General features: G+C 39.4%; 1 protein-coding gene across 3 annotated transcripts; it reads right to left on the bottom strand.

The window, feature by feature from the left end:
* Positions 1 to 360: 360 nt before the first annotated feature.
* On the bottom strand, positions 361 to 26,325 carry insyn2ab (inhibitory synaptic factor 2Ab). Of its 3 annotated transcripts, none has more exons than XR_006379942.1 (5): positions 25,710 to 26,325; positions 18,010 to 19,177; positions 14,087 to 14,158; positions 1,861 to 2,309; positions 361 to 1,707 (listed from the first exon to the last, which is right to left on the bottom strand). XR_006379942.1 is itself a non-coding variant. In XM_044214878.1 (5 exons), exons 3-5 carry the CDS (start codon positions 19,170 to 19,172, stop codon positions 2,126 to 2,128), a joined length of 1,419 nt encoding a protein of 472 aa, XP_044070813.1. In that variant the 5' UTR covers positions 19,173 to 19,177; positions 25,710 to 25,872; positions 26,068 to 26,325; the 3' UTR covers positions 361 to 2,125. The 3 variants fall into 3 exon arrangements, 2 of the variants coding, with proteins under 2 accessions (XP_044070813.1, XP_044070814.1); XM_044214878.1 differs by having other exon boundaries at positions 361 to 2,309; positions 25,710 to 25,872; positions 26,068 to 26,325; XM_044214879.1 differs by having other exon boundaries at positions 361 to 2,309; positions 25,710 to 25,872; positions 26,085 to 26,325.
* Positions 26,326 to 26,679: the final 354 nt, after the last annotated feature.

Here is a 26,679-nt window from a genome sequence, read left to right as displayed (position 1 = left end):
CCTAGAGCCAGCAAAAGTAAACGCGTCATCCGGCGGACTTTTGCCAGCAAATTAACGGGGAGCTCTGGGTACAGGCAACATGGAGGGAAGTTAACCAGTGTTCATTTGCATATACTACTGACATTGTAATGATACAAAGCTGGTTGAAAATCAGTTTTCCTTTCATCTTTTGTACCTGGGAGAGTTTCTTTCCGATTGAAGCCGTAGAAGTGCTCCAACTGTAATTCAACGTAACGTTGTCTATGGGAAAAATAAATGGGACTTTTACTTCCGGAACCAGGAGTGCGCAAAATAGCTCCTCCCACTTTGGAACTCTATTGCCTCTAGCATTCAGTAGACATAGCAGCACACCAAATCACCTTCAGTTGAAAATGTTTTAATTGTGATGTAGAAACAGTAGAAAAATGCATAATATTGCACATAATCACTAAATTGCACTTTCTCAAGGTACAGATCTGGACATTGGTGACCTGAATGGACATTGGTGACCTGAATAATGTAATCTACTGCATACGCTAACGATGAGAGGCCAGTATGTGTCTTCCTGACATTTCTTGGACATTTAATAGTACCATAATCTACATAAGAACTGCTGTTATAAAATTACTTTAAGAATTCAGTAAATACCTGCTTTATAACGGCGTGCAAGTTCAGTATCATTGCTACATGATCAGTGTTTTGTTTGTTTTTTGTTTGTTTTTTGTACTTAACCAAAGCTGGTGGCTACAAGTCTTCTCTGCTGTATGATTGCTACCATACTCCTTCAGCACTGTATATAGCCCTTCTACTCTTGCAAGTTCAGTGCACAGTTGTTTGTGTAGGTTGGTAGACAGGTGTTTGGTATCTTCTGCAGAAAAAAATTGTTTCATTTTACAAGATGGAACTTGCAGTTGAATGGCAAGACAAATCAATATTACAGAGCAACACTTCAGGTGTTAGCTAACTGGACATGAAACAGATTACTTAAAAATAAACTGGGTTCAAGACTTCACATCAGAACTTTGCTGTGACACAATGAGTGACTGAGAGGCAATGCAAAACTCTTAATGGACTCAAAGAGAAATGTCAAAATAGCCTTTACTTTTTGTTGGAAATTCAAAAAACAAACACTAAGTTAAGTTATCATAGAAAATATTCTTCCTTAGAAGTAGTCAAAACATTATATATGTTGTTAAAAAATCTGACCTAACCCAGAAGTTCTGCATTTTCAACATTTTTTGTACCTACTTCAAGAGGAGGGGCCCAAACATAAGTATTTTAAAATGTTGTTTCACAGTACTTTTCTAAAAACATGTAGATATTCTAAAATATAGATTCTGAACATTATGTGTCAGTGTAGCCAACGGAAAAGGATGACTGAGGCAAAGCTGGCTGGCTAGTTGGTTGGTTGCACAGTGAGCTAAATGGAGAGATACAAAGGGACAGAGTTACAAAGAGAGGGAGGAGACAGGGCTTATTGACAAAGGCAAGCAGGTGTTCAGTCAAACAGACCAACTGAGCAGGATGTTAACAGATAAGGAGGAAGAGGAGAGAATAGACAGGGTTATAAGAACTGTACTGTGTTTCAGTCTTTTTTACGCATATTCCTCCCAATAGTCAAATGTTTGTGCTTTGCTGGAGGTGGGGCTGATGTCCATTCAAAGATTATAGCTTCACTCATAAAAGGCCCTCCACATGGCGCCTCCTCTTGTTGCCAAGCAATATGCTCTAAGGGGAAAAAGACCAACAGTGCATCGCATTGGTGGATGCAATAAAAACATGTAAATATAAAGTGAGAGGTGCATTTACCCAGTATATAAATATCATCAATCTTTACACAGCTTAAAAAATACATGTACAAAAATGTACGCCATAGCTCACCTAGTTTTTGCAGGTGTGTGTCGATCATCTTCAGCAAACATGCCAGAAAAAGGTTTGACAGAATTTAAATTTTTTTTTGTCTCTGCTGTCCCCCAGCTGACTTAATGTGCAGTCTCAACTCAGAACCACAAATGAACCGGTTTCTGCCGTTATCCATTCTCATATGTTGATTGCTCCCTCTGAATACTCCTTCATTCATTTTGAGACTAACAGGGGTATCAATGTGCCCAATAAAAAGGCTGTTTCCAAAGCCTTCGTGTTTTATTCAAAGGAACCAGAGTTTCCAACGAGCATGCTTTTTGGACTCTGTCTTGGACTTGCGTTTCGGGGTGGATGTGAACACTTCATTGGAGTAAGGCAGAGCAGGGCATTGTTGGCTGTCCAGGGGGCAAAGTCTCTTCATCAGGGACTGTAGCTTGTCCTCCTGCTGCTTGAAGTCCAGCTCAACACTGTAAAACAAACATAAGAGGTAGAATTTTAGAATATTTAGATTATTCAGTTCAGTATTGTATTTACAAGACAATGATTTGATTGTAGATTTCTACAACTGACTGACTGTAAAATAAGGAGCACCAATCTGAAGTTTTTTGAAGTTAGCGATTTATCTTTTGGGTGGCTATAACATTTATGACTCAGTTTTTGACTTATTTTTTATGTTTGTAATCCACTGATGTCCAGATGGAGGCTGGGAGGGAGGCAAACAGTTCAAATGCACTGACAGACACCCTGGCAGCACATATCTCTTGCGGCACATATCCATATTTCAGAGACTCCTCCGAGTAATAGAGTTCTTTTGCATCATCTCTGTATTTTTTATGCATGCAGTCAAAGGGCTTTTCCTGCATAGATTATATTTGTATTACAAATGAGCCAGAATGTGGGTTGCTCCTGACATCAGACTTCCACATCCGCCAGTATAATCCCAGGCTGGTCATCGTCTGATTTTGTTCCGGTACCGTAGTTGAACTCTCTCTCCGATTAAATCTCTCAGGCCTGGGAGAAATGTGGGGCTTAATCCCATCCAAATGAAACCACAGAGAGGCCAAGCAAACCCTGATTAACTGCCTGTATTCAAGCGAGGGATAAATGCATTATTATACACCATCTCCTTTCACTTCATTGCTATTGATTTCTAGTGCTCTGTTAATGTATTTATTCCTCGGGTATGCAATAAATTTTGGAAATAAAAGAGAATTAATCATCTGCTATGTGCCTGCCAAAGAGACACTCCTCAACAAACCATACCTGATAATGAAATGTTCTGTTGCTTTTTGGTTTGGGGCATTTTTGATTCATCCTCATTTTTATTTATTTATTTTTTCCCAGCCAACATTACTTAACACACTGCATTTAAAAAGCACAGTGAATACAACAGCTTACAAAGCTCATTTCTGTCATTCAAAGTCTAGAGGATTAAAAGTAGAAGGGACAAGTGAAGCTGCCAAAAGAGATGACATCTGACATGTCAAGGTCAAACATGTAGTCCTCTCCTTGTCTGCAGGCACACAAATAGACATTAAGGTACAAAGCTTGGCCTGATGGGGTAACCGCTTTGATGGGCAGTGTAATTAGTTCACTGAAGGATATGCTATACTCAAAGTGACATAATGGATCCTGGGAACTGTTCTCACCCTTAAGATAAGTGTCAGTTAAGAACAGAGCTCTATTAAAGCCTTCAGGGGAGAAACTGGATGGAGGGCTGGATAGTAGTTTGGCAGGCTGGGACTTCTAATGAATCAGTATGCTAGATTCAATGAAAAGCCAAAAATGTACAGGAGCCTGGGTTTGTGGATGCTTGAAACTCAACATCATTATTAATATAAAACCTCTTGTTGCTCAGTGCTTTATTTTCTTATGTGCATTTTTTTTCTCATTTCCACTTCAAATAAAAGCTTACACTTGGAGGTCTTCTGAATGCTGAAGCCCTGACAATGAGAAATTCAGTTTTAAGGATGGACTGAAGCCTTTATCTAGGCAGAACTGCTATTTCTTGCAGGATGTGATGCACTTGTTTTACAACATCTCTTATTCATATGATCCATTGTTTCATTTCCTCCTGCTTTTATCTCTATTTGTATCTTTTGTTTTATGTTAAAAACTTTGTCTTTTACAACTACTGTTTAAATAATGTTGACTTGACAGAAAGCAGAACAGAATCACAGCAGCACAGTGCAACACAAAATAGCCTCAGCAATTATTAAGCAATTAATCACTTGGCAGATCACTACAATTACTGTACGCTGTGGACAAATGCCTCAGTGGGAAGCCAGAGGCAACACTGTACGATGCGGGTGGCACTGGGGAGCAGGTGCTTCAGCAAACAAAGCCCTATATCTAAGATCATCTCTGTACACAAACAGATTGAAGCGGCTGGAGACTGGGAGGCTTTTCTAGGGCATTCAGCAAAGCAGATTAATCATCTCTTTAGCTATGCAGTGTGAGTAGCTGTTGCTGTGATCAGTGGCGAGCCGTTTGTTTGTCTGTGGTCGTGGCATGCTGAGCACCATTCAATGATTGTTGCTCCTGGGAGGGATTTTGCTGCTGTGAGATGTCTTTTTAGCTCGGCATACTCTATTCATTCCACAGTGTATACCTGCTCGCTACTATTCTCTGTTCTTTCTGCTACTGGCACATTTCAGCGTAAAGTCATTTCTCCTCCCGTGATTTCCCCTTTGGCCGTTCACAGTTCAAACTCTCCATTTGACAACATGAGTGGTTCAGGCCCAGTATAGTATAACATCTTCAGAACGACATGACGGGGCATAGTTGACTAAATCACCTGAGAGCGACAGTTATTTCCTACACTGACAGGCAACAGTTGAAGCAGAAAGGTTATGTAAATCAGATGCAGAAATTCTTCCCCTGTCATGTATATCTGATATAAAAGCCATTGCCGTTGTCTATTACATGGCTTTCTGCTTCACAGATGCACAGAGAAAAACCCATTCTCATTAATGAGAACAAAATAGAATAGGCAATCTTGACAATTGTTCACCAAAACAACCACAGCTCTGCCACCTCAGCGTGGGACACAAGTGCTAATTAGCTCCTTGCCTCTCATCATATTGTATTGCAGTTGCCTTTCCCTGAACTTAACTGTTTTTCAAAGTCATTGTTAGTTCCAAATTGGAAACACTACATTGTATACTTTGATTCAAATGCTGGTTCTTATTCAACACAGCATGATAGAATAAAATATTTTAATGCTTTGATCTGAGCATGTTTTTCTTTTGTTTTTTTTAAACTGGGCTTCCTGCTGTACACTCAGTGCACAATGTAAATCTTCATCATACAGTCTTCTGTACCCACTTTGGGTTGAATGTTTTGGTTCCTTAAAAGGATTGGTTCACCTAAAAACTTAGACACAATTTTATTTATATTTAACCTTTATTTAATCAGGCAGTCTGAGACTTGAGATTAAGATCTCTTTTCCAAGAAAGACCTGAGAACAAGAAACATTCACAAGAACACAATCAGCGGAACAACGGAAACAACACAACTACACAATAAACAAGGAATTATTACAAGAATCATATAAAACAAAATCTCCAAGGCTCTAGTTTCAGGGCAGTTTGCAGTTCATTCAATTTAAAAGGTGCATTGTACCTGATACCAGTTCTGCCAACATTAGTGCATACTTGAGGGATATAAGGTTAGGTAGTTACTGGATTGTGTACTGTAGTTACTAGATTTAAATAAGAGATGTGAGATAGTTTGGAAGCTTCAGCAGTAGAGATTTATAAATGAATAACATGAGATGGCTATTTCATCTTGACTGTAAGGAAGTCCATCAAACCATGTGATACAGAGAACAATGCTGAGTGTGTGATAAAGCGTAATGCACTGTGATAAAGAGGATTTAACTGCTGAAGTGTTGATTGGGCAGCATGACAATACAGAATATCTCCATAGTAAAGGACATGAAGGTTCACTGCACAATAGTTTTACAGTTGGAAGAAGACAGGTGGAGGTGGAGAATACCATGTACGTGGTCTTTTCTGCATTAAAAACTAGTGATTAAGGAGTGATAACTGGAAAACATCAAAGGCAGACTGAAGACGAGTCAGAGTCTGGGCTGGGGTTGAGCCTGGGGCATATAAAATTTGTATCATCAGCAAAAAAAATGGACATTGAAGTATTGATTAGGAATAATTATGTTATTTATGTACAGAGTAAACAGCAAGGATAGACCCATGTGGCAACCCGTTTCTAATTGTAAGATGGCTTGACTGAGTACCATCAGCAACAGCAGTCTGAGTTCTCTCTGTAAGGTAAAAGTGGAACCAATTAAGTGTGGCTGCATCTAGACCTATAGACTGCACTAGCATGCTAGCCACTCGCATTGTTTCTGAGTGCTTCTTTATATTTTCTCTTTACTGTTAAATTCTGTTAAATAAAGTTAAATGCGCCGCTAACAGCGAGTGGAAGCTAAAGATTACAGTTTTGAGAAAACTGAAAAGACAATATGCAGTTTAAATCAACTTAAATTCTGGGTCAATTGTGGGTGAATTCAGTAACAATGGCGCTGTGTTTTGTTCTCGATTCTACAACAATGAGGTATTTTGAATTTGCTACCACTCTGATTCACGCCCCTGACTGGCCTCTTCTCCATGCCAATGGTGGCAGAGGATCATGGGTATTGTAGTATTTAGACTTGTCTGCCATGCCAAAATTATGGACAAAACATGATTTCTCAGAAACAAAGTTAAAATAATTAAAACTGGTAGCCATAACAAAGTATAAGATCATGCAGGGGAGTCCTGTGTTTCCATGCTAAGTAACACTGAGGACATTGTTTAACAAAAAAATTTAAATGGGACTACAAAATTGACACTTCCGGACACCAGCGACTCCTCCCACTTTGTAACTCTCTTCGGGTAGTGGCAGAAATCTCAGAGATGGATCTCTCAAAATGTGGGCAGATAAACCCAAAACTATCTGCATTGCTAGATACCAATAGAGCTAGGTGATCTGGACATATTTTTGTAATATGGGTGAAGCAACCCTTTAAGAGATCCCTTTTTTTCATTATGTGATGGACTGTATCATTATAGTTATTCTCCTATTCTCGTCCATACCTTCAGCCTCTCTCTCCCCTTCTCTTTTACTTGCCATATGTATGCCCTATTTGTTGCAATGATGTATGAGATGCTGCAGTATACCAAGGGTGGGTGAAGACTGTCAGGGGAAAGCCGAAGTCTGGATAAGACCCATAGATTGACTACCTGAGCTCAGCAGCTGCTACAGTCCTGAATTTATTGGACATACTGAAGATGCTGGACTGCTACAAAATTAAGGGCTACATTCCAGAGGCTGCTAATCTTGGTTACAGTTGCAACATGCAGTAGCTGTCTAACTTTGAGGGTTAATTGGTCTTTTGGTCCCAACTTGCTTTTCGTGGCTTGTTTTAATTTGCCTCACTGTACTCAGGCCTCCTCATCAGGTTGTCAGACAGAGTGGTTTGTCCAGCAAGGTGATTACTGCTGACCTGTCAGCAGTTTAACTTACTGGATTAATAGACTGGTATAATAACAGTGATGGGACTGTACAGCAGTTGGAATAGTAAGCTAGTTTTTTGTAACAGTAAAAAGTACATCTGAAATAAAGAGCAGAGATAAACAATAAAGAAATGTTTTTTTTCTCTAAAAATATAATTCAGTCTCGGAAGGTTTGAGCAGCTGGGTTTTGCTGAAGAATATTAAACAGCGCTATTTGCAGAATTTAAGATATTTATGACAATTTCTTTGGCAGAGATAAATAGGACCGTGATAGATTACTACCCTGCTTGCCAACTACAGCTCATCTCTGTTCAATGACTGTTAAAATTACCTATTTAATGATACAGAGCACAGATGAAATGATAATCTTCCACTTTATTAGTACTCTGCAGAGTGCATCTTCATGGTGATTTTATTACCATACCACATGATTTAGTTTAGTGACAATAGACTAAAGGCACTTCTTTTGCCATCAAAAATTGTTCAGTTTGTTAATTAAGCCAAGTTGCTTCACCGACATACAGAATTGGCGCACTTCATCTTATCAAGATAAGATCAGTGAGACAAAAAAAAAAAGAGAAACTCAGATATACTGTAGGCTTTAGGATGTTTCTTTGCTCCTCTATGCAGTGGGCTTCTTGCTTCAATCTTGCAAATTATATTGCTTGTTACATCTATAATGTTTGCCTCTCAGTTAGATGAAACCCAAAATGTACTCTGTTGCCCCATTTATCTGCAACAAGACATAATTAAACAATAGATTCAGTCAAAATCATATGATACAGAAAATATCCTTCACAAGGACATTTAGTTTAGTACTTCTAAATATTCTTACATACTCACCCCCATATTGAAAGCCACACTTAAATAATAATATTGGCTAAACCCATGAAAACAAATCAATAAAAAGGCCTGTTTGATCAATGGGGACACAAATTCACACGCACACACACACACACTGCAATATTCTGGCTGTTACTCAAGAGAGCACCTGCAGTACTGTACATAAAAAAGAAACTTAGGAGAATGTACACAGGATAAGATATATTTAAAAAATGAAAAAATATTTCTTTGTGTGCATATCTTGATTATCTCTCACCCTGTATGGTTTGTCACATTAATTAATTCTGATCTTTACATGATTCATGGAAAGTATGTAGCAATTACAAAGATTATAATCATCTACTGTAAGACTTGTCAATTATTTTGTGGACAGTGGAAACTGTTGGAATTGAGTGATATTGTAGGTCTATTGTGGGTCGAAGATTCAAATTTTAAGCTCCATAAAGCCAGGAGATCCTGAATTATTTACCATTCAATGTTGTTGCCTGTGATACACTGCACTATTTTTCAGATGGGGTTTATTAAGTTCATTAACCTGTTGATGAGACTGACTTTGGTTGCTATGGAAATTACTTTTCTAACTGGAGGATGAGGGCATGTCCATTACTTTATTTACAATGTAAACTAATCTTTGCAGTGCCACATGATCTCGTTTTCTACTTGCCTGTATTATTTAAGAAGAAGAAATTACATTTAAAACTGATTAATTATACAATGATTCTTAGAAAGACCTGTGAACAGTGCATTACAGTATTTGAGAAGAGTGTAAACAAAAGCGTGAATATGTTTTTCACAGTTGTACCGCAAGAGAAATGTTCTTTAAGTGCTAAAAGGACAGTTGAGTGGTGTTCTGAATTTTTACTTCAAAATTTAAATCACTATCAAAGATCAGTGTAATGTCAAGATAATATGAGGCACAAATTTGTTTCTTTTTTTCCAAACTAAAACCCATGTTTTGTCCTTATTTAACTGAAAAAACTTTTTTTGTGCCATCCAAGCACTAATTTCTGAAATGTTATTTACAAGATTGTCAACTGGGCTCAGATTGTCTGGTGAGATATAGTGTGTCATCTGTATAGCAATGGAAACTGATACCATGTATGCGGATAGGGCCTATAATGCAGCATATACTAACAGAAAAGAATGTGGCCCAGGACTGAACCTTGGGGCACGCCACAAAAAATATTTACTCTTACCGAACTCCCTGAGGGAAACGGAGTAGTATCCTGTAGACCTAATGAGTCAATAACTGTGCCAAGGAGATCAGGCTAAACTGTATGAGCTGCAGCAATGAGATTAAAGGTTGAGTATGCGATTCTAATCCAATACACGTCTTTTTGTCAAATTCAACAAATATCTCCTCACGGTACACTAGTTGTCTGTTCTGTGTGTGTGCTGGAAAAAAACTCTCGTGTTTGTACACAGCCGTGGCTCTGTAAATGTGAAATAAACAAAGTGCCTGAACTGGGCCACACAGCACTATTCCAGCCATTCCAGGCATGATTTGTGTGTCAGGTAACGTTAAATGACTTGCCCACAGACATTCAGTTTACTTTCTAGTTAGCCAAGATATGCTGTTGTTGTGATGTTTGCTATAGTAGCAGGAGAGTTGTGAGTATCGCTGTCTGGAGCTGGTTTGCTGGCTCTCGGAAATTGTCTCATCCTCTCTGGCTGTTAGCCTTGCAGCAACAGCTGTAGGGACAGTCGGCTAACCCACAACCTAGCTAATGTTTGTTACATTACTTGCTGTGTCGTTGTTCGCTCTATATTATGGTATTTGTTCCGTACCATACAATAATAGATGGCTTTCAGGTATCCAAATCCATTCTGATGTATTTTACTGCTTTAAGGAGAGCTGTCTTTAAAGGAGAGCTGCCTCAGTTCTGTCCTCCTCTCAAGTTTTCTGGCTCAGTGAGGTCCTTGGGACCAAGTTAGAAAACAAAGCACTTGGAAAACTGACGCGGGGAGACCATGACCGTGGAGATATTAATTGTTTTTGATCTGGACAGTTTGATGAGATTTGTCCATGTTAGAGCAAAGACAGAGAAAGAGGGCGACAATTTGTCTTGGAGAATGGGGCCATTCCTCTCTTATAACCCTGGCCTTGTTTACATCTTTAGGAGTGGTATGAACAGCTGGATGAAGGAATTTCGTAGGTTAAAGGTGAACAGCTTCCCACATGCACTATACAGTCTTCACATATTGGTAGGCAGACAATATTTGAAGGATCTTTATATTTAGGTGAGACACCAGGAAACCAACAGGCATCAGGAAAGCAACAGCCTTGAAATTCTTAATGCCGACACCAGCAGTAGGTGATATGAGGGGGGACGAGGGTGGATGCCATCCCCCTTGTTAGCAAAATGACCAAAATCCATCCCCCTTGTTAACCTGCTCAAAAGATGCTCTGTGCTTTGACCTGTAGTAGCACTTCACATTGCAACTTTTAATATTTGCCACGGTCTCATAACATAACATGTAAGAGTCTGTCCATTCTTTTTCAGAGCAAACCACGTGAAATGATTTTTCAGACTCATCTCGTACTCTGTGTGTGTGTGTACCTCACTCACTCACTCGACTTGCAATGGTTATGCACAGATTTGATTGGCTGACTAGCATCGTGAGAGGATTTACAATGCATGCAATTGGTCTGAGTTTCCTGGGCCGCTAAACCAGTGCCATAAAAGGAAAGAAAAGCTGCGCTGGTTAAAATAGAAACGCAACAATTTATGGATATTCTTGAAAGAGAGAAAGAGCTTGGACCAAAATGTGCCCTTGAATGCTCATGAAAGGCAATGGGGGTGCTCCCATTGGGTCATCCACCCTACTAAAAATTAACAAATCGCCTACTGGACACCAGTCAATATCTCTGAAAGCAGAATCAGATTCAGTTCCAGTAATTTGGTGTTGCTGAGATCTGGTGTGTTTGTTTTGCATTACCAAGGAGTGTCAAGTCAGTATTTCAGTTCTTGCTGAGGAGTGGTGATCTCCCTCTTTGCCTTAGTGTCGATGGTTGTTGAACCTTTTCTTTGATGGCGACTCAGGCTCATTCAGTAAAGGCTTAAATCTTTTTTTCAGTTTTACTGACTACAGTCCACAGCTGCTCTCTGTTTTGCAATGGTGTGGAGGAGTGAGAGTGGCTGTCGCTCTGCAGCACTCTGTCTCTGTTATCTTGTTGTGTTTTTGGAGAGATATTGACAGAGGAAAGACTTTTGCTTCTATTTTTGCTTCTACTTCGACCAACATCAGACCAAAGCTCCTGTTTTGATATACCAGACGTAGAACATGTAACAGTCTTTAGTCTTGCTCCTCAGGCAAGCCAGCGGCTCATGTCTGGGTCAGTTGTGGTGTTCATATTCTGTAAGTCTTGATTAGTGTACTGCCCAGATCATGGAAAAAAATATTACTACAGCCGTCGTTGTCACACTGACAGAAAAAAAAAAAATGGTTTGACATGAATTTCGATGGCAAAAAAAGTCTTGCTAGAGCAAAGCAGTCCTTGACTTAGATGGGAGGCAGTCAAGGGGACGTAACAATCATGGAGATGGACAAGAAAGAATACATTTCTTTATCTTTTGTTTATCTGTATGTCAAGGTAGATCAGCACTTTTACATTGTGTCATTTCGTAGTATAACCTTCTGTATACCATGATATTCATTTCTGTTTTTCAGTGTTTTTACCATGGATATAAATATAAGTCTATTACATATCTATGATTTTTACCAGCAAGAAAATTGCAACCGATTTGACTACAGTATGGGATTTTTTTTTTAAGTTCTTGGAGCATGCAATGGTTTTAAAAAGCAGTCTGTAGCGATTACATGCATACATACTTTTGAACACTAATTATCATGAAAACATATTTATAGTATGTTACCATTATGTTAACCATTAGGCAAGAAGTTTTTTCAAAATTTGTGATGTGATCGGCCAGCATAAATAATAAACTACATTACTCATCTGTAACTGCAAAATTCAGTTGCAATATCAATAAGTACAGCTTCCTCTGAAATTGGTCAAAACTCATCTTTCGTCTGCCATGGCAGATGAGAGATTGAGTCACTTGGGTTTCCTAAGTATCGAGTTTCGAAGGGCTTAGGCCTTAAATATGAATGATTTTGTTGATATCTTTGCAAGAAACCACAAAAAACACAGATAAACCTGTTGCAGTTATAGGCTGTTTTTTATTGTTGTTTTTATTTTTATTTTTTACATTTTTCACCCCACATTTATCCCCAGAGAGGGGAAATTATGATAAATGTGATAAATAAAATGTATTAACATTAAATGTGTATTCTTTCGTTTATTGTTTTATGTGTATCATTAGTCTTTTGGAGGACCAAACCTATGGGGTTGGTGGTGGTATCTAACAGTTGTGCTTATTATATTTGGTAACCCTAAAATCGCATGTGGCCCCAGCCTGCACCCCCATTTGAAATGATCAAGAACTGCGACTAATGCCACTCAAGAACAAATCTGTTCGTAGAATAGAAGTGGCTCTTGCATGAAGCCCAATGATTTCACAATCCCCCTGTATCTGATGAGGAAATGAAGATTCTGCTTTCAAGTTCCACAATGGTCTTAAACCACAAGCTGGGTCAGCTTCACACAATGCACTTGTCAAGGGAGAAGAGAGAGGAGGCATCTTGAAAATGTTATAGAAAGGAAAAATCCTGAAAAACATGTCCAGGGCAGGGCAGTTTTCCTTTTCTTTGCACTGGTATGTGTGCAAATGAGTTTAGAATTTTCAAAGTGTTGTAAATAATCCAAAAGGACAGCAGAGTGGACAGCCCTTATTACCTTACTGTCTCTGTAGTAGTGTAGTAGCTATTGTGTAAAAAGAGAAGCAAAAGCAGAAGTTCTGAAAAAGATCCCTTTACTGCAGCAAACGTTTATATTCAAAATGGATACAAAGTTTACATCTATAATTTTTGATTGTGTGGTTTTTAAGCTACTTTCACACAGGCCCATGTGAAAACAACTGAAAAGTGCCACTGTACAAAGTGTATTTTCTGGGCCTGAGAGTGTTTTCCAAACAGCTGTCTGTTTCCTGTTTTAGAGAACAAAGTAACAAAGGGGTTCAGCAGTAGAGGTTTTTGGATTGAAGTGACAAATGACACAAGGTTAAAGCTTGAGTGGATTTCCCACCTGCTTCTGAGCCATTTTTCAGCTCAGAGCATTTCAGAACACTTATACCGCACAAAACCGTTTTGACAGAAATACAGTGTCTTTTAAAAATGACAAAAAAGAAATCAGTGCAATACTGATTGGGATTTCTGAAAAAGTATAGAGTTAATCCAGTCTTTGTTTCTTTGACATGTTTTATGAGACGTGTTAAAATTCTAGGTCCTCATATACTCTGTGACAGGGTCAATTGTATTTTCCTGTCAAGTTCACTTCCCACTGCTGTGTATGATTACTTATTCATTACATTCCCCAGAAACCCTTGCAAATGATATTGGAGGTATTATTTATTTTATCATCCATTGTAAAAAAACATGCTATAGTGCAATACCCAATATACTGTATACAGTACTGCCAGTAGCTGCACATTTACTTCTTAGAATTATTCTTTCCATATCCCTGATGCTTATTTTATGATTCTTCTCGTTTGGATTCCAATTACTGTTACACACAACATCTTACATTTTCAGTTTATTCATAACATTTTTATTAGTTTTAATTTTTTTTAGCTATCTTAGTCAGATCACTGTATATGCAATACTCTCCACATACTAAATCTCCTTTTACATTTTCTGTGCAGAAAAACATCACTGCACCAAACACCTCTTGTAAGCATTCCTTTCACACCGAACCAAATTATCATACAGAAAACAACATTTAATGCAGCTTTAATGACACACTGGCAGTGAAAAGGGCCCACCTGTAAATGATGCATGCGCTGTTTCGACAAGTGTCACAATTTGCTGTGTCTTGTCCTGTTCGGTAGGAGAGCCTGTGAACAGAGAGATGAAAAGATATATGTGATCTCCAGTAGCAGGCTTTAGCTTCACATTTCAACACCTGTGGGCATCAGCTATCAGCCAAATTAGTTCAGCTTGGTTTTCACCCAGTGTTGTTTATTCCTATTCCTATTCCTATTTAACAGTTGAAAATGCAGCACAAGCTCTGATCCTGCAGTTCTCTCAGATTTGGTTAATAAAGTGTGTATACTTGCTGATTTTACATAATAGGATTACCTCACTTTGCCATGACATAATTTTAAAATATGCTCTGTGTCTCTATTCTATAGGCAATAGGAAGCAAGTAGCAACTAAATGCTGCATGAATCATGTGTAATGAAAAATCAATGCCTTTATATTCTGCACTATACTGTACATCTTTTATATTTCTCATCCAACTCACTTTGCTACAGACATAATGAGCATCAAGGATTCAAAAAAGCAATCAACAAGACAAATTGTATCTGCTTTGTTTATGGCATAGGTACACAGCCCCAAGGGTCTGTTGTCTTTACTGTATAAAAGTTGTAATTTTTTATGTTGAAAGACCTCCGCAAAGGACCAAATTAAACCATCTCTTGGGGCATGACGGAGGCTTATGTGTACACATGTCAAAGAGGACACATCAAATATACAATGGCTTTTGTCCCCGTCTCTCATATCGCCAGTTTTTGCATTCATATTTCCTCATTTGAATTTACATAAGTGTGCAGGTGAGGATATTGTTATTCGCGCTATATGTCATTGCATGCAGTGACAGGCTGCAGTGGTCTGGGGATGAGGGGAGGGGCTGTGTTAGAGCTGCACATGTAATTGCTTGCTGTCACGGTAGCCCTTCACCCTGTTGGATGACATGTGGAAGGATTAGACCTCAACTGTTCACCATGACATGAGAGGTGACCTCAGCGGGGGAGACACAACAGCCTGTGTGGATCGAAAATGCTGATGGGAGCTCAAGGTCAGCAAGTTCATCCATCCTGCCCTGTTCTCAAATGAAGTCTCTTTGAACAGCTGTGAGCAAGGACAGTAACTCACTGCACAGACAAGGTCTACACTAGTGCTGTGCTGCTGCTTGGCTTTTCATGTACATCCTTGTAATTTAAAGAGCTTTGCTCAAATAATCAAAGCGCATTAACCTAAATTTATAAACACTGTACTGTACTCAGGACAAAAAATAAATAAATGATTTGTCCCATTCAGGGTAAAATGTTCATGACCCAATATAGTGGCACTGTATTAAGGCACAGAATGTCACAGTGAATGATTTCATAGATGCTTCATGGGGGGAAAAAATAACTGCATCTCTGAAAGTCGTTCTCTAAGCTAACTGTTTGTTGGCACAGATTCACTGCTGTGTTGTTTGCCCACGTCAGCTGTCCTGGGACACGTCCTGCCCTCGTCACTCCACTTTCACTGTCCACACCCCCTGCCTACGTGCCTGCTGCTCTGTCTGTCTGAGCACTGCTTAGTAGTGTGTGTTTTATTGATGACCTGTGAACCAAAGCGACAGTCAGATAAGGCCATATTGTCTCACATGGCATTCAATGCTTTATATATGGGGTAAATACTGTATGTCATCCTGTGTTATACACATGTTTCGAAAGAGGTTCCCCTTGGAGATCAATAAAGTATTTCTGATTCTGATATAATCGTGTATGTATAACAGTATTATGGCAAGTTTATCAATACAGTATAACCTAGAGTTGACATGCATCACACTATGGACTGTTGTTATATATGAGGTCATGAAAAGACTAATATTCTGTGTGTAACTGAAAAGTTTTGTTTGTTATCACTTCACACACTACAGTTTATATAATGCATAAAACCTGGTCAGAGTTTGAAGATATATTCAATTATGCTGTAATTGAGTAAGGAACCAGAACAACTGTAATATTTTAATTTACAGAGGTATGTGATTCATCAGTGTCTGACATCAAGCATTCTCAAGTGTCACTGACCCACTGTTGCTTATGTCTGGAAAACCTTAAGACAAAACATTGTTTCTAGTTCCGTTTTGCAGGATGTTATTGATCCAGCAAGTATCCAACATTAAGTGTGAATCATCAAGCTTAAGGAGGTGTGAAACAGATGACTAGCATGTGCATTATTTTGAGTTCCTGTTGGAGTTTTACAAGAAATATTTTCCGTATTTGTAATCAGCTCATGGGACACATGAGGGACAGCAAGAAAAATCCCCCAAAAATGGAGAAGTATGATATTTATCAATGAAATTTTTTCCAATGTAAACAGTGAAGTGGAATCAATATGAATACAATGCCTTCTAACAAACATTGTCCCTGTACCCTTGATGGACCAATAGATTACTTTATCCTTTTGTCACTGCATGTATGCTAAAAGCAGTTAAAAATCACAGTAAATCATGTATTTATTTCCAGTGAGAACAAGGAGGCTTTTAGTTGCTTTTTGGCTCATCTCAAAGTATAGCTTTAAAGAAGGCTATCTGACTGTCCAGCCATGCAAAAAAAAGGGAAGAGTATTTGGGAATGTAAAAGGCAGGCTTTGCACCCTGTAACTGCACCTCTCTAATAATGCTGATGGAACACAACACAGTGAAGGCACTATAGCAGGCACAGTTTTGTGGAGATGAAAGGCAAAGTGTTATGAGGCTGCACTAATTGGGCCTTTAAAACCAAGTTCCACAGAGCCACACTAGGGTGCCTTGTTCTTCACTGCATATGGATAAGACTTAAATACAATTTGCTTTGTGTTGCTATGGGTTTTAGAGATGGAGTACATTGATTCTTACAATTGCACTGCTGTAAGAGTCTGGCTATGGACATAGCTTGAGGACTTTATTAAGTTTGTTATTGCGTTCTCTCCTTTACACGTAAGTCTCTAATGAAATATGACAAAGAATTATTTGTTCTTGCATTAAAATTACACAGAGAGACAGTACTGACATGTGTTGTACTGTGAATTTGAAATGCCCCATTAGACCTTGAAGGTTGATTATCACATAACACCACTAATACAATTTTTAGTCATTGCTTGGCAATCCTCTGACTTTTACTCTTGAGCCACGAGCAGCAAAGTTTTCAATATTCATTGAAATATCTCAACATCTACTTGATGGATTGGCACCAAATTTGTACAGATATTCATGGTTCCCAGAGGTTGGAACCTAATGATTTTCATCTAGCACAATCATGAGGTCAAAATTTCGGTTTACATCCAAATACTTGCAAAACTAATGACATCCCCAGTTCCATTCCAATTGTTCATAATAAAATTGCACTTACCAAGATAATTGCTGAAATCTGGGAATACAGTGAAATCGCTAAAAAGAAATCTGACGAGGCAATAAACACCGGCTGTCATACAATCATACAGGTTATAGCCAAACTTATCTGGAAAATACACTGTAAAATTAGCACCAAAAAATGCCAATTGTAAACATCCGTAACAGTTTACAGACCGACTTCCTGGTTCAAATTTGACTTACCATACTTGCACACAGTTTTCCTTTGAGAAGAGAGATTAGTACCAACATTTCCGGCTCTCTGTCTTTTGGTTTTAACTCCAAATTAAGTGGTTAAAATAATCTGGCTGAACTGTTGGCTTGTTTACAACCAGTTCGACTGCTTGTATTTCTGCTTGGCATCGAACTGCATTGTATTGATGTTGACGTGTTCCCAGATCTTAACAATTACTTTGGTGATAACCAATAGAAATAATGGCTAAAGCTACAAAAATACGACTCAAGTTGTAATAAACTGGAATTACCCTTTATCATAGCCTTTTTCTGACAGCACACTGTGAAATGTGCACACATGTACAGTGTATAATGTACGTACTGCACTATAAAGCTCACTCTACTCACCCCTCTCTCTGTGCTTCACCTTTCTCCAGCTCCTGAATAACTCCAAGTAGGACCTTGATGGTCTCCTGGCTCGAGCTGATGAGGCTCTCCATGGCCTGCAGCTGTGCTTTGATATCCTTGTCTCCAGATAAGGGCATTATCTGCTGGCTGCTCCCCATGCCTGGGGCTCTTTTGTCTCCTGGAGGAAAGCCCTCGTCCCCCCCAACTGTTTGCTGGAGTTTAGAGGAGGCTGACACATGCCTTGTCCGACACTGCCCTTGTGACTGTACAGAACATTTGGCACTATGGGGAAGTGTCTGTGACTGCTGTTCGTTTAGCTGTGTACCCTTTTTCCGTTTACAGCTCACAGACGGGCTTCCTAAAGACTCCACCTGTGTCAAAGAGTTCCACGCAACAGGGCCCATGCCCTTTGACTTGTCCTGTAAAAACTCTGTGTTAGCCAGCTGGCGCTTTGAGGAAGTGCCAGCGTCCATGTCTTCTTTGGGTAATCCTTTGTGTTTGGTTCTTGTCCCACAAACCTGGTACTCTGTTTCTCTTTTGGAAGGAGAGCTGTGCGGATGGCACTCTTCCGAGAAATGTGAAGAGTCTGGACAGGAGGGTCCATCCACACAGTTGGCACTGGAAAGCAAATCCTCTGTATCACTGCTGTCATCTGTGTGGTGAAGCAATGCTTTTGTCTGCCCCACAATCTTACCCTTGTACTTAGAGGACTCCCCGCTAGTTTGTCCATCCTCTCCTCCTGCCTTTATATCACTCAAAAAACCATTGTTTTGTCCTCTGTAATCTTCCACCAAAGCAGTGTGTTTAAATGTATGTCCTTTTTTCCTCTCAAAAGGGAAAGTCTTGTATCGCTTAGTGAGGTCTGGCGACGTCTGGACACCAGTACTCTTGGTCACATTTGGAATAGAACGTCTGGCAGGCATGGTCATGTACTTTCTGTGAGTCACTTTACAGGAAATGGATCTGGAGCGCTTTCCCCGATGCTCATTTTGAGCATCACAGATGTCCTTAAAACGCACTTGTAAGGCTTTGTTTCTCTTCTTCACCTGCTGCTTGCCTGATTCTGGTCCAGACTGCGCATCAAGGCTGTGTGATTGCCCTGTCTCTGAATCCGATTCATCTGAATTTGAGACAATGCATTTGGTGTCTTCTTTGCTCACCATATTTCCTGAAAAAGGTAAAAGAGAAAAAAATCAGAGACTGTGTGTTACTCTGTTATCTAGTGGAAGGGAACTGATCTATGATCACTCCAGTAAGATACTGTAGCAGATGACCTGATTCATTTCTCCTTATGGGACCATAACTTTACATTCTGATAACACATTATAAGCATCTATTAAAGGCGCGATCTGTGATCTAAAATCCAAAATCCAAGATCCAAAATTGAAAGCACAGTATTTATCAATACACATGGTGAAATGTGCCAAAAGTAAAACATCGAAAACCACTACACGACAAAGATATAAATAACTTCTATTTCATCTACAAGTCAAACTCTCCAATTATGTATGTGAAAACACTTGTATCTAGTCACACAAATTATTGATTAGGATGTTACGGAAGTGTTTTCCGTTCTGTATTTCCCATTTCATATGTCTCTTTTAATGACATCCTCAGGGTTGCTTAACACAGAAACACATGAATCTCATGGATAATGTAACTATTCTGTGCAATAGTTCCTGAATTATAATTGACCCAGACTCCAAAACTTTATTAAGGCATCAAAATAATCTTTAGCTTCCACCTGCAAGCTTGTACCTTCGACTTTTTATCAAAGAACCAGATATTTACTGACTCAGTTAGTTTCATGTCCATCCAAGTTGTAATGTGCTCCAACTGTGAGTCACTTAACATTGTCTATCGAGAAAATTAATGGAACGTCCTTATTGCTAGCGCTTGTGCTGCACAGCTCATTGCTAACTCTGCCAACACTTACAACTACTAGTTATGTACGTTAATTTTTAATAAGCCTTCCAAAAGTCTGATCATTTACTTTAGGACACTTGTTTGGAATAATAATTGTGTTTGTGCTGCGGTCCTTGCAACTGCTGCTTTCACCATTCAGACTGTTCTTTATATCAGCCTCAAATACACACCTTAAGCTAGAAGCACAATTTTGCTGTTAACTTGTAGTGTTATCACTGTCGAGATGCCAGATCACTGCTTTACCTCATCAAGCTAAAGTATTTGCTAGTTATGCTAACATATACGTATTCGTAGCTGTTATTGCTCTCCCGTATATGTGCTTGTAAGTGTTAACTTTCAGTAGCGGACCTTATTTTTCTTTTGGCTTTTGTTTTACAAATGAAACATTTATGTTATTGAATTATGTAGTGGTGAAACAGTAATACTCATGTTTCAGTATTGTAAGTGTTCTGGGCTCAGTTGATTTGGCTTATTTCCCCCTTAGCAGATGTCATTTTTGGGGTTTCCTATTGGATTACTGCAAGCTGCGGTCTTTCTTAGAGGCTAGTGTACATTAGCTTTAGTGATTTAAACATGACTGCTGTCTTGCACACAGCGCATTCACTTGGCTTCATGGGAAAGTCTCTTTTGCCGCACAGTCGCATTTACATTTTGTCCACGCAGATCATCTTCAGCTATACATTAGGGAAACATTCCAACTCAAACAAATGGATTTATGTGACAGCTCTTCATATCATAATTACATCTGAACTGCTGAGCTCCTGTTCTCTGCTCTGCACTGCTGCATTCATTACCAACCTTAAGCTTACTGTAAATCCACCCACTTATGGTCATCTCCTTATCAATGCTACATAACATTTCATAAGAGATATTTTTGTAAGGTTCTGCGTGACAGTATTTTCCCCACAATGGTTGGAGGTGTCTTGTTAAGAAATGGCCGCGGGGCGGTTGTTGCTTTGCCCACTAGTAGAAGGTGTTTATAATATAATATATTCTCCTTGTGGTCTGAGGTCCCTAGCAGAGGAAATGACCACACAGCAGCTGTGGCCCACACATACTAGACTCTGCATAATAGCTGGTGTTGGGCTCCTCCACCGGTATCCACCTGTAGGCTCTAAGTCCCTAGAGGGAAATTTATTATCATCACTCCCCAATCTTTGCTGTGCTGAGCGGAGTGACGAGGTCAGAGCCTAAACACCAAATACAAACTCCGCAAATTTTCTGTGATCACATCATAAATCTGTTCCATGTGAGTTGGCTTACTGAACTGACCTTAAACTTTAAATGTTTACAGATTACTGTTTTTGACAACTTTATATTAAGGGCTGCAGTGAAAAACAAACAGTTCTTGAAGACATTTGCAACTCAACCATAAGTAACTGAATAAGTTTACGAATGGCTTGAAATCACTTGAACATATTTGTAAATGAGAAACAGTTTTCACTTTAGAGTAGGAGTGTCTCCAATAAGTGTTAAGCATATTTTCCAACAACTGCTTTAGAATATGGTTTATAATACATGGGTTTGTGCAACAGTTTAATGACAGAAATTGAAATAACTGCTCTGAAGCATTCAAACCATGGTTGTTTAAGATCAGCAAATCATTTTTAGATCCTCAATAAAATTACAACTTCTTGCGTTTGTAAATGTAGCACTATGATGAGCTAGAACTGAACTAGAAATGTTCATTTACAAGATGTGTCTCGTTTAACTACTGTAAAACTAATCATGCCCCAATCATTAACATACATTTCTCATATAATTAGTAACACATTTTTTCATGTTAATTTATTATTACCAAACAGCTTAAAGCATTTTTAAGTCTTTCCTTCATTTTTAACATTTCCAATAGCATAGCTTGATTTATATTGATTATGTAATAAATCACAAATTGCTTTGATCACACAAAGAAGATAAAAGTTACTTTCATAATACAAAAAAGTACTATTTGTTTATAGTCACTCCCCATGCAGAGTTTCAAATGAAGGTCCATACGATCAAATGAGAAATATTGCATTTTCTGTCTCATCTGTGATGAAACACATTTCGTAGCTAGAGCATGAAATATATCAAGCAGCAGAAGGAAATGAGTTGATGTATGATATGGTTGAAAGGAAACATCAGAAAGAGCTGGTTAATCATTTTCATATGACAAGACACCATGTGATAAATAAACTCCAATGAATCATTTATTACCACACAAAAGCAAGCTATTCATGGTGTCACAGCTTCTCTGAAAGTAATCATGTTTTATCATTCTGAGACATTGTAAATCCATCAGTGTGATTGTTCTGGTGGGGAAATTTATACTGAAGAGACATTTCCTTACTGTCAGTTTCACTACTCCCATGAAATTTGTAAAAGAAAAAGCAGGGGTAGATTAGATTTATGTTTATTTCTGATCTGCAGTTGATCTACATCTGCAGTGCATATAGAGTTCCAGTGACGTAATGACTCAGTGTTTAAAAAGTGCTTACAAAAGAACGAATAACTCAGTGTAATATGAAAACAATACACACTTTTTAATGATGGCAAAACTGTCTTTATTCCATGTGACTCTACGTTGTTTTTTTGTGTGAGTACATACATGCACATATACATGTTTGCATATCTCTGTGCATTAGTGTGGGCCATGTTGTCACCTTTTGAAAGAGAGGCCTTTGCCAGCATCTTAAGGAGCGTGTGTACAAACACAAACACAAGCACACACACACACACACACACACACACACACACACACACACAGGACTGATAATAAAAAGCATAAGGTTGTATTTCTTGGGACTCCTGCCATGTGTTTCACCTTGCAGACTGTCCACTGTAATCTAACCCTCAGCTCAAACTGTTGATGAAATTGAATATATTTATAGGTAACTGTTTTTCATCTTGCTTCCTATTAATACTGGGAAAAAACACTGCATGCCAACAGCTTCTAGTGTCACTTCAGTCACTGCAATACATTCAGTGCCAGATGAGAAAAACCCCCCAAAACAAGCAACTAGCTCAATCTCATTATACATAAACAATATGGTATGCTGTGTCATGAATTTACACACAGTTGTTTTGGAATTTGGAGCAGCTGAATTTTATTGTGGGTGGTATTTGTTCTGAAACATAGCTTAGTATGCACTTTGATTTTAGCGTAAGTTGTTTGTCAGAAGCGGTTCCACAGATAAAAAGAATTTGTTTGAGGCTGATTCACATGGGATCATGCTATTTCACACTCAGAAATACCAATCTCACACCACTGAAAAGGTAATCACATCTGCAGGAAGTCTCCTCTAAGCGCATACAATTTCTTATGCAGTCACGTAAGGCATGTAAAGCAGCTAAATGGTAATTCACACAAAGGGAATCAAGAAAAGCTCTTCAATGACTTATTGTTGGAAGTCAGATACACAGAGAGTGAGAGCGAGACTGATGTGACACATGGATATATTCAGATAGTTGAGTGAGAATCTCCTTTGCCTCGTCGTCTTCTTTCTCCTCCTCCTCTTCTCAAAGCGTGCTATATCTCTGCTAATGACCTGAGGTCCTTCCCTGATTTGGCCTCAGCTATCCAAAGGATTATGAATAATGCATTGACTCTAAAATTGCAAAAGTAATCCTCTGAAATCTCCTTATGTACTCTGGCAGACCACGTTGTCAGTTCCAGTTGCCCTTCAGTTCTTCACGCTAAAATGCTGCAGTTCTGAGAAAAAAAACACCTTTAGCTACAGTATCATGGTTGATTTATTATGACCACAACGTGGTTGTTTGTAAAGAATTGTAATGGGGGGGTCAGATCAATTTTGCATGCAATAGCAGGTCTATAACACTGCTGACTCATGATTTAAGCCACATCGCAAAGCAGAGAGAAAGCGACGGCTTAGCTTAGATTGCCTTACATCCTTGTCAGCCTGCATCAACGCAATAAGTACTGAAGTGCATCTGTAGGATATATTTGCATAGGATAACACTGTCTAGCCACTCTCATTAATAGTTAAGTAATGTTCTTGTGGCCTACCACTCCTCAAACATAGTAATCGCCACTGCACCATCAATACAAACTGAGTGCATCATAAACACGGGATGTTCGTCAATGCTACAGCTCATAGTTAAGTAATATGTGCTCAAACAATTGTGTATTACAAGGTCAATGCTTCACTCTTCATTATAACACAGGTTGACGCTTTGCTCATCACTATCATGCATTCTACTGTGTGCATTGTTACTGTGCAATGTATCCATTTTGTATTCTCATTATTTGCAAGTGACATTGCACCAAGTATGCCTTCATAAGGACAACGTAAAGGACGAGATATCACTGCCTTTGTCCAATCCATAAGGTTGTGTGTGTGTAGTCATTTGCATTCCTATAGCACTGTGCATTTGTATGGTATAGGTTCAGGTCCCTACACACTCCACGTTGCAGTAATCTTCTTCTCAATACAACATCAAGCTCTTCTTCCTGCAACAATGTAAGCCCCTTTGGTCCAAGATTTTTATACTGTCTTTTGTTCAAATTTTTAAAACAATCCCAGCCAGTTTTGAGAGCTCCACTGTCATGCAAGACACACAAAGACACACACATACACACACCATCTTCTTCCTACTGTCATCCAGAGCTATCAGTTTCTATCCGGGCTGCTGGCTAAACCTGTGAAAGTTTGCTTTATGACATTGGCTTAAAAGATTTATCACTGAGCAGCATTTTATGTTATGGGGAATAGTCGGAGGTTTTAAAAAGCTCCCATCCCTGTATCTCCTGCATGAGAGCACTGGCTGTGAAATGGATCCTTGGAAGGACTAAGTTTGGAGTGGCTGATATGCAGAAGGGCATTTTGGGCAGTCACTGCCTTAGTGCATAGAGAGTGCTATAGTGCATCACCCTGATGAGTTCATTGATTAATAAGGGGTCGGGCTACGGACATACATGTGTACTCAGGTCAAATTGATGACTTGGGTTCAATGTAGAAGATGAATTATAAGTGAAAAAGATGCTGAGATAGACAAGCCACAGTGTGTTTGGCACCTTACAGGTGTACCCGTCTGTGTTTCCTATAAATTCAGTCAAGGAACGACGTGTAGAAAATAGAGGGATGGGACGGGGGGAGGGGGTCGCTGTGTTAGTGATGCAGTGCCCTACAGCTTCCCAGATCACACAAGGTGGATTCAGACTTATCATGAATCCACCTTTGATCAAATTCAGCGTTGAGGAGCACATCACTCATCGCATTTGTCATATAGTCTATGCCACAAAATACGATCATAATAATCATCATTCCGACAGTCTATTACAGTACAATATACAATAGTCTATTAGTGAGGGCTCATCAATATTCTTCACTATTAAGCCCAAAACACAAGTACAGCAATCTCGATAATCAGCCTCTGCCTCATCAGATAAATACTGCATGTCTGTCAAAGGCTGCAAAGACACGCATTATGATAAGTATATAAATCAAGTCAAATTATATCACCATTCATCTTCATTTTCAATTGTGAAGAAAAACCTTTGACGTGTTCTCCTGATTAGTCATGAAACCTTTCAATGCTTGGATGCAGAAATGCCCCCTCCCTAATTTATCCATATAATGCATGCAGGGATCATACACATGCATGCATCACCAACCAAAGACTTTTAACAGTATTTTATCATAATTCATGCATGCTTCTGATATCCACCTTGATTCAGTTAAGATTTGAAAAGGCAGACCAGATGAATCCCACACTCTTTTTTGCAATACCTGTGAATATGTGTGCAACTCCAAAAAAGGAAGCATAACTCTTACCTTGAGAAACAGATCAGAGGTGCAAAGGACAAGAAAGCACAGATCCCCTGTAGAGCCAGTGTTCATCCATGTATTCAGTGGGTGCCGGGGTACCGTCCAGCCACTGGAGCAGCTCTCACAGGCTGCGGGAGTACAGAGAGAGAGGCAGCCGGTGCAGTGACAGCTGGAGTAGTTGTGGCACATCCGGCAAAGATTCAGGTTATCGGGATGGGAGAGGGAAAAAAGCAGAAAGACATTGCCTCAAAACCTCATCGGGTCCTCACTGATATCCCTCTCCTGCCTTTAACTCTGCTCTCTCTCCCTCTTACACCTCATTCAAGCATCACTGACACTCATTCGTTCTTGTCCCTGCACTCACCGGGAACAGGCACTCACACACGCAGCGGAGATCTCCATCTCGCGGTGCTGCTGCTGTTGCTGCAATCCCTGTGCATTCGTGATTGAATGTATGTGTGTATGTGTGTGTAAGAAAGGCAGGGAAAGGGTGGGCTGGTGGGTGGATGGGTGGGTGGATATGGCAAAGGGAGAAAGAAGGAGGAGGAGTGAGGGGTAGTACGCAAGCTGCTGGGGAAAGTCCAGAGTCGCTGAGCTGCATCATCTGCGAAGACCTCCTTAACTTGTCCTCCCCAGGCTGGCTTTGTTGACACTGAGCTGTTATATAATCTGAAGGGCTTCAGGAGATGGCAGAGAGGGGGAGCTGTGAAATAATAATGCATCGTGCTTTTAATTGGATGTCTCCTGGCCCCCGTTACTTTCATACATCTTACACATTGTTTATGAGAGGTGGTGAAGGGGGATGAATCGAGCAAAGGAAAAGAGAAGTGACTCTATAGCTCCATAAAGAGGGGAACAGAGAAGGCAAAGAGCCAACAGGGCATCAGAGTTAATGAGAATCTGAGGCAAGAGAGAAAATGAAATGACGAGAGGGAGTAATAGAGACAGTGAGACAGAGAGAGAGGCACAGAGAGGA

Source organism: Siniperca chuatsi, linkage group LG11 (genome assembly GCF_020085105.1).
Source record: "Siniperca chuatsi isolate FFG_IHB_CAS linkage group LG11, ASM2008510v1, whole genome shotgun sequence".
Lineage (NCBI taxonomy): Eukaryota > Metazoa > Chordata > Actinopteri > Centrarchiformes > Sinipercidae > Siniperca > Siniperca chuatsi.
The sequence above is the reverse complement of the archived record's forward strand: the minus strand, read 5'-3'. Positions and strand labels throughout refer to the sequence as shown.

What these genes read in the sequence shown, in the direction of transcription:
- insyn2ab (XM_044214878.1), bottom strand. Translation starts at nt 19,172, where the DNA reads ATGGTGAGCAAAGAAGACACCAAATGCATTGTCTCAAATTCAGATGAA. An exon ending in GGTGAAGCACAGAGAGAGGG is followed by an intron (nt 14,159 to 18,009) that starts GTGAGTAGAGTG and finishes CTCTGTTCACAG; the next exon opens with GCTCTCCTACCGAACAGGAC. An exon ending in AGCGCATGCATCATTTACAG is followed by an intron (nt 2,310 to 14,086) that starts GTGGGCCCTTTT and finishes TTTGTTTTACAG; the next exon opens with TGTTGAGCTGGACTTCAAGC.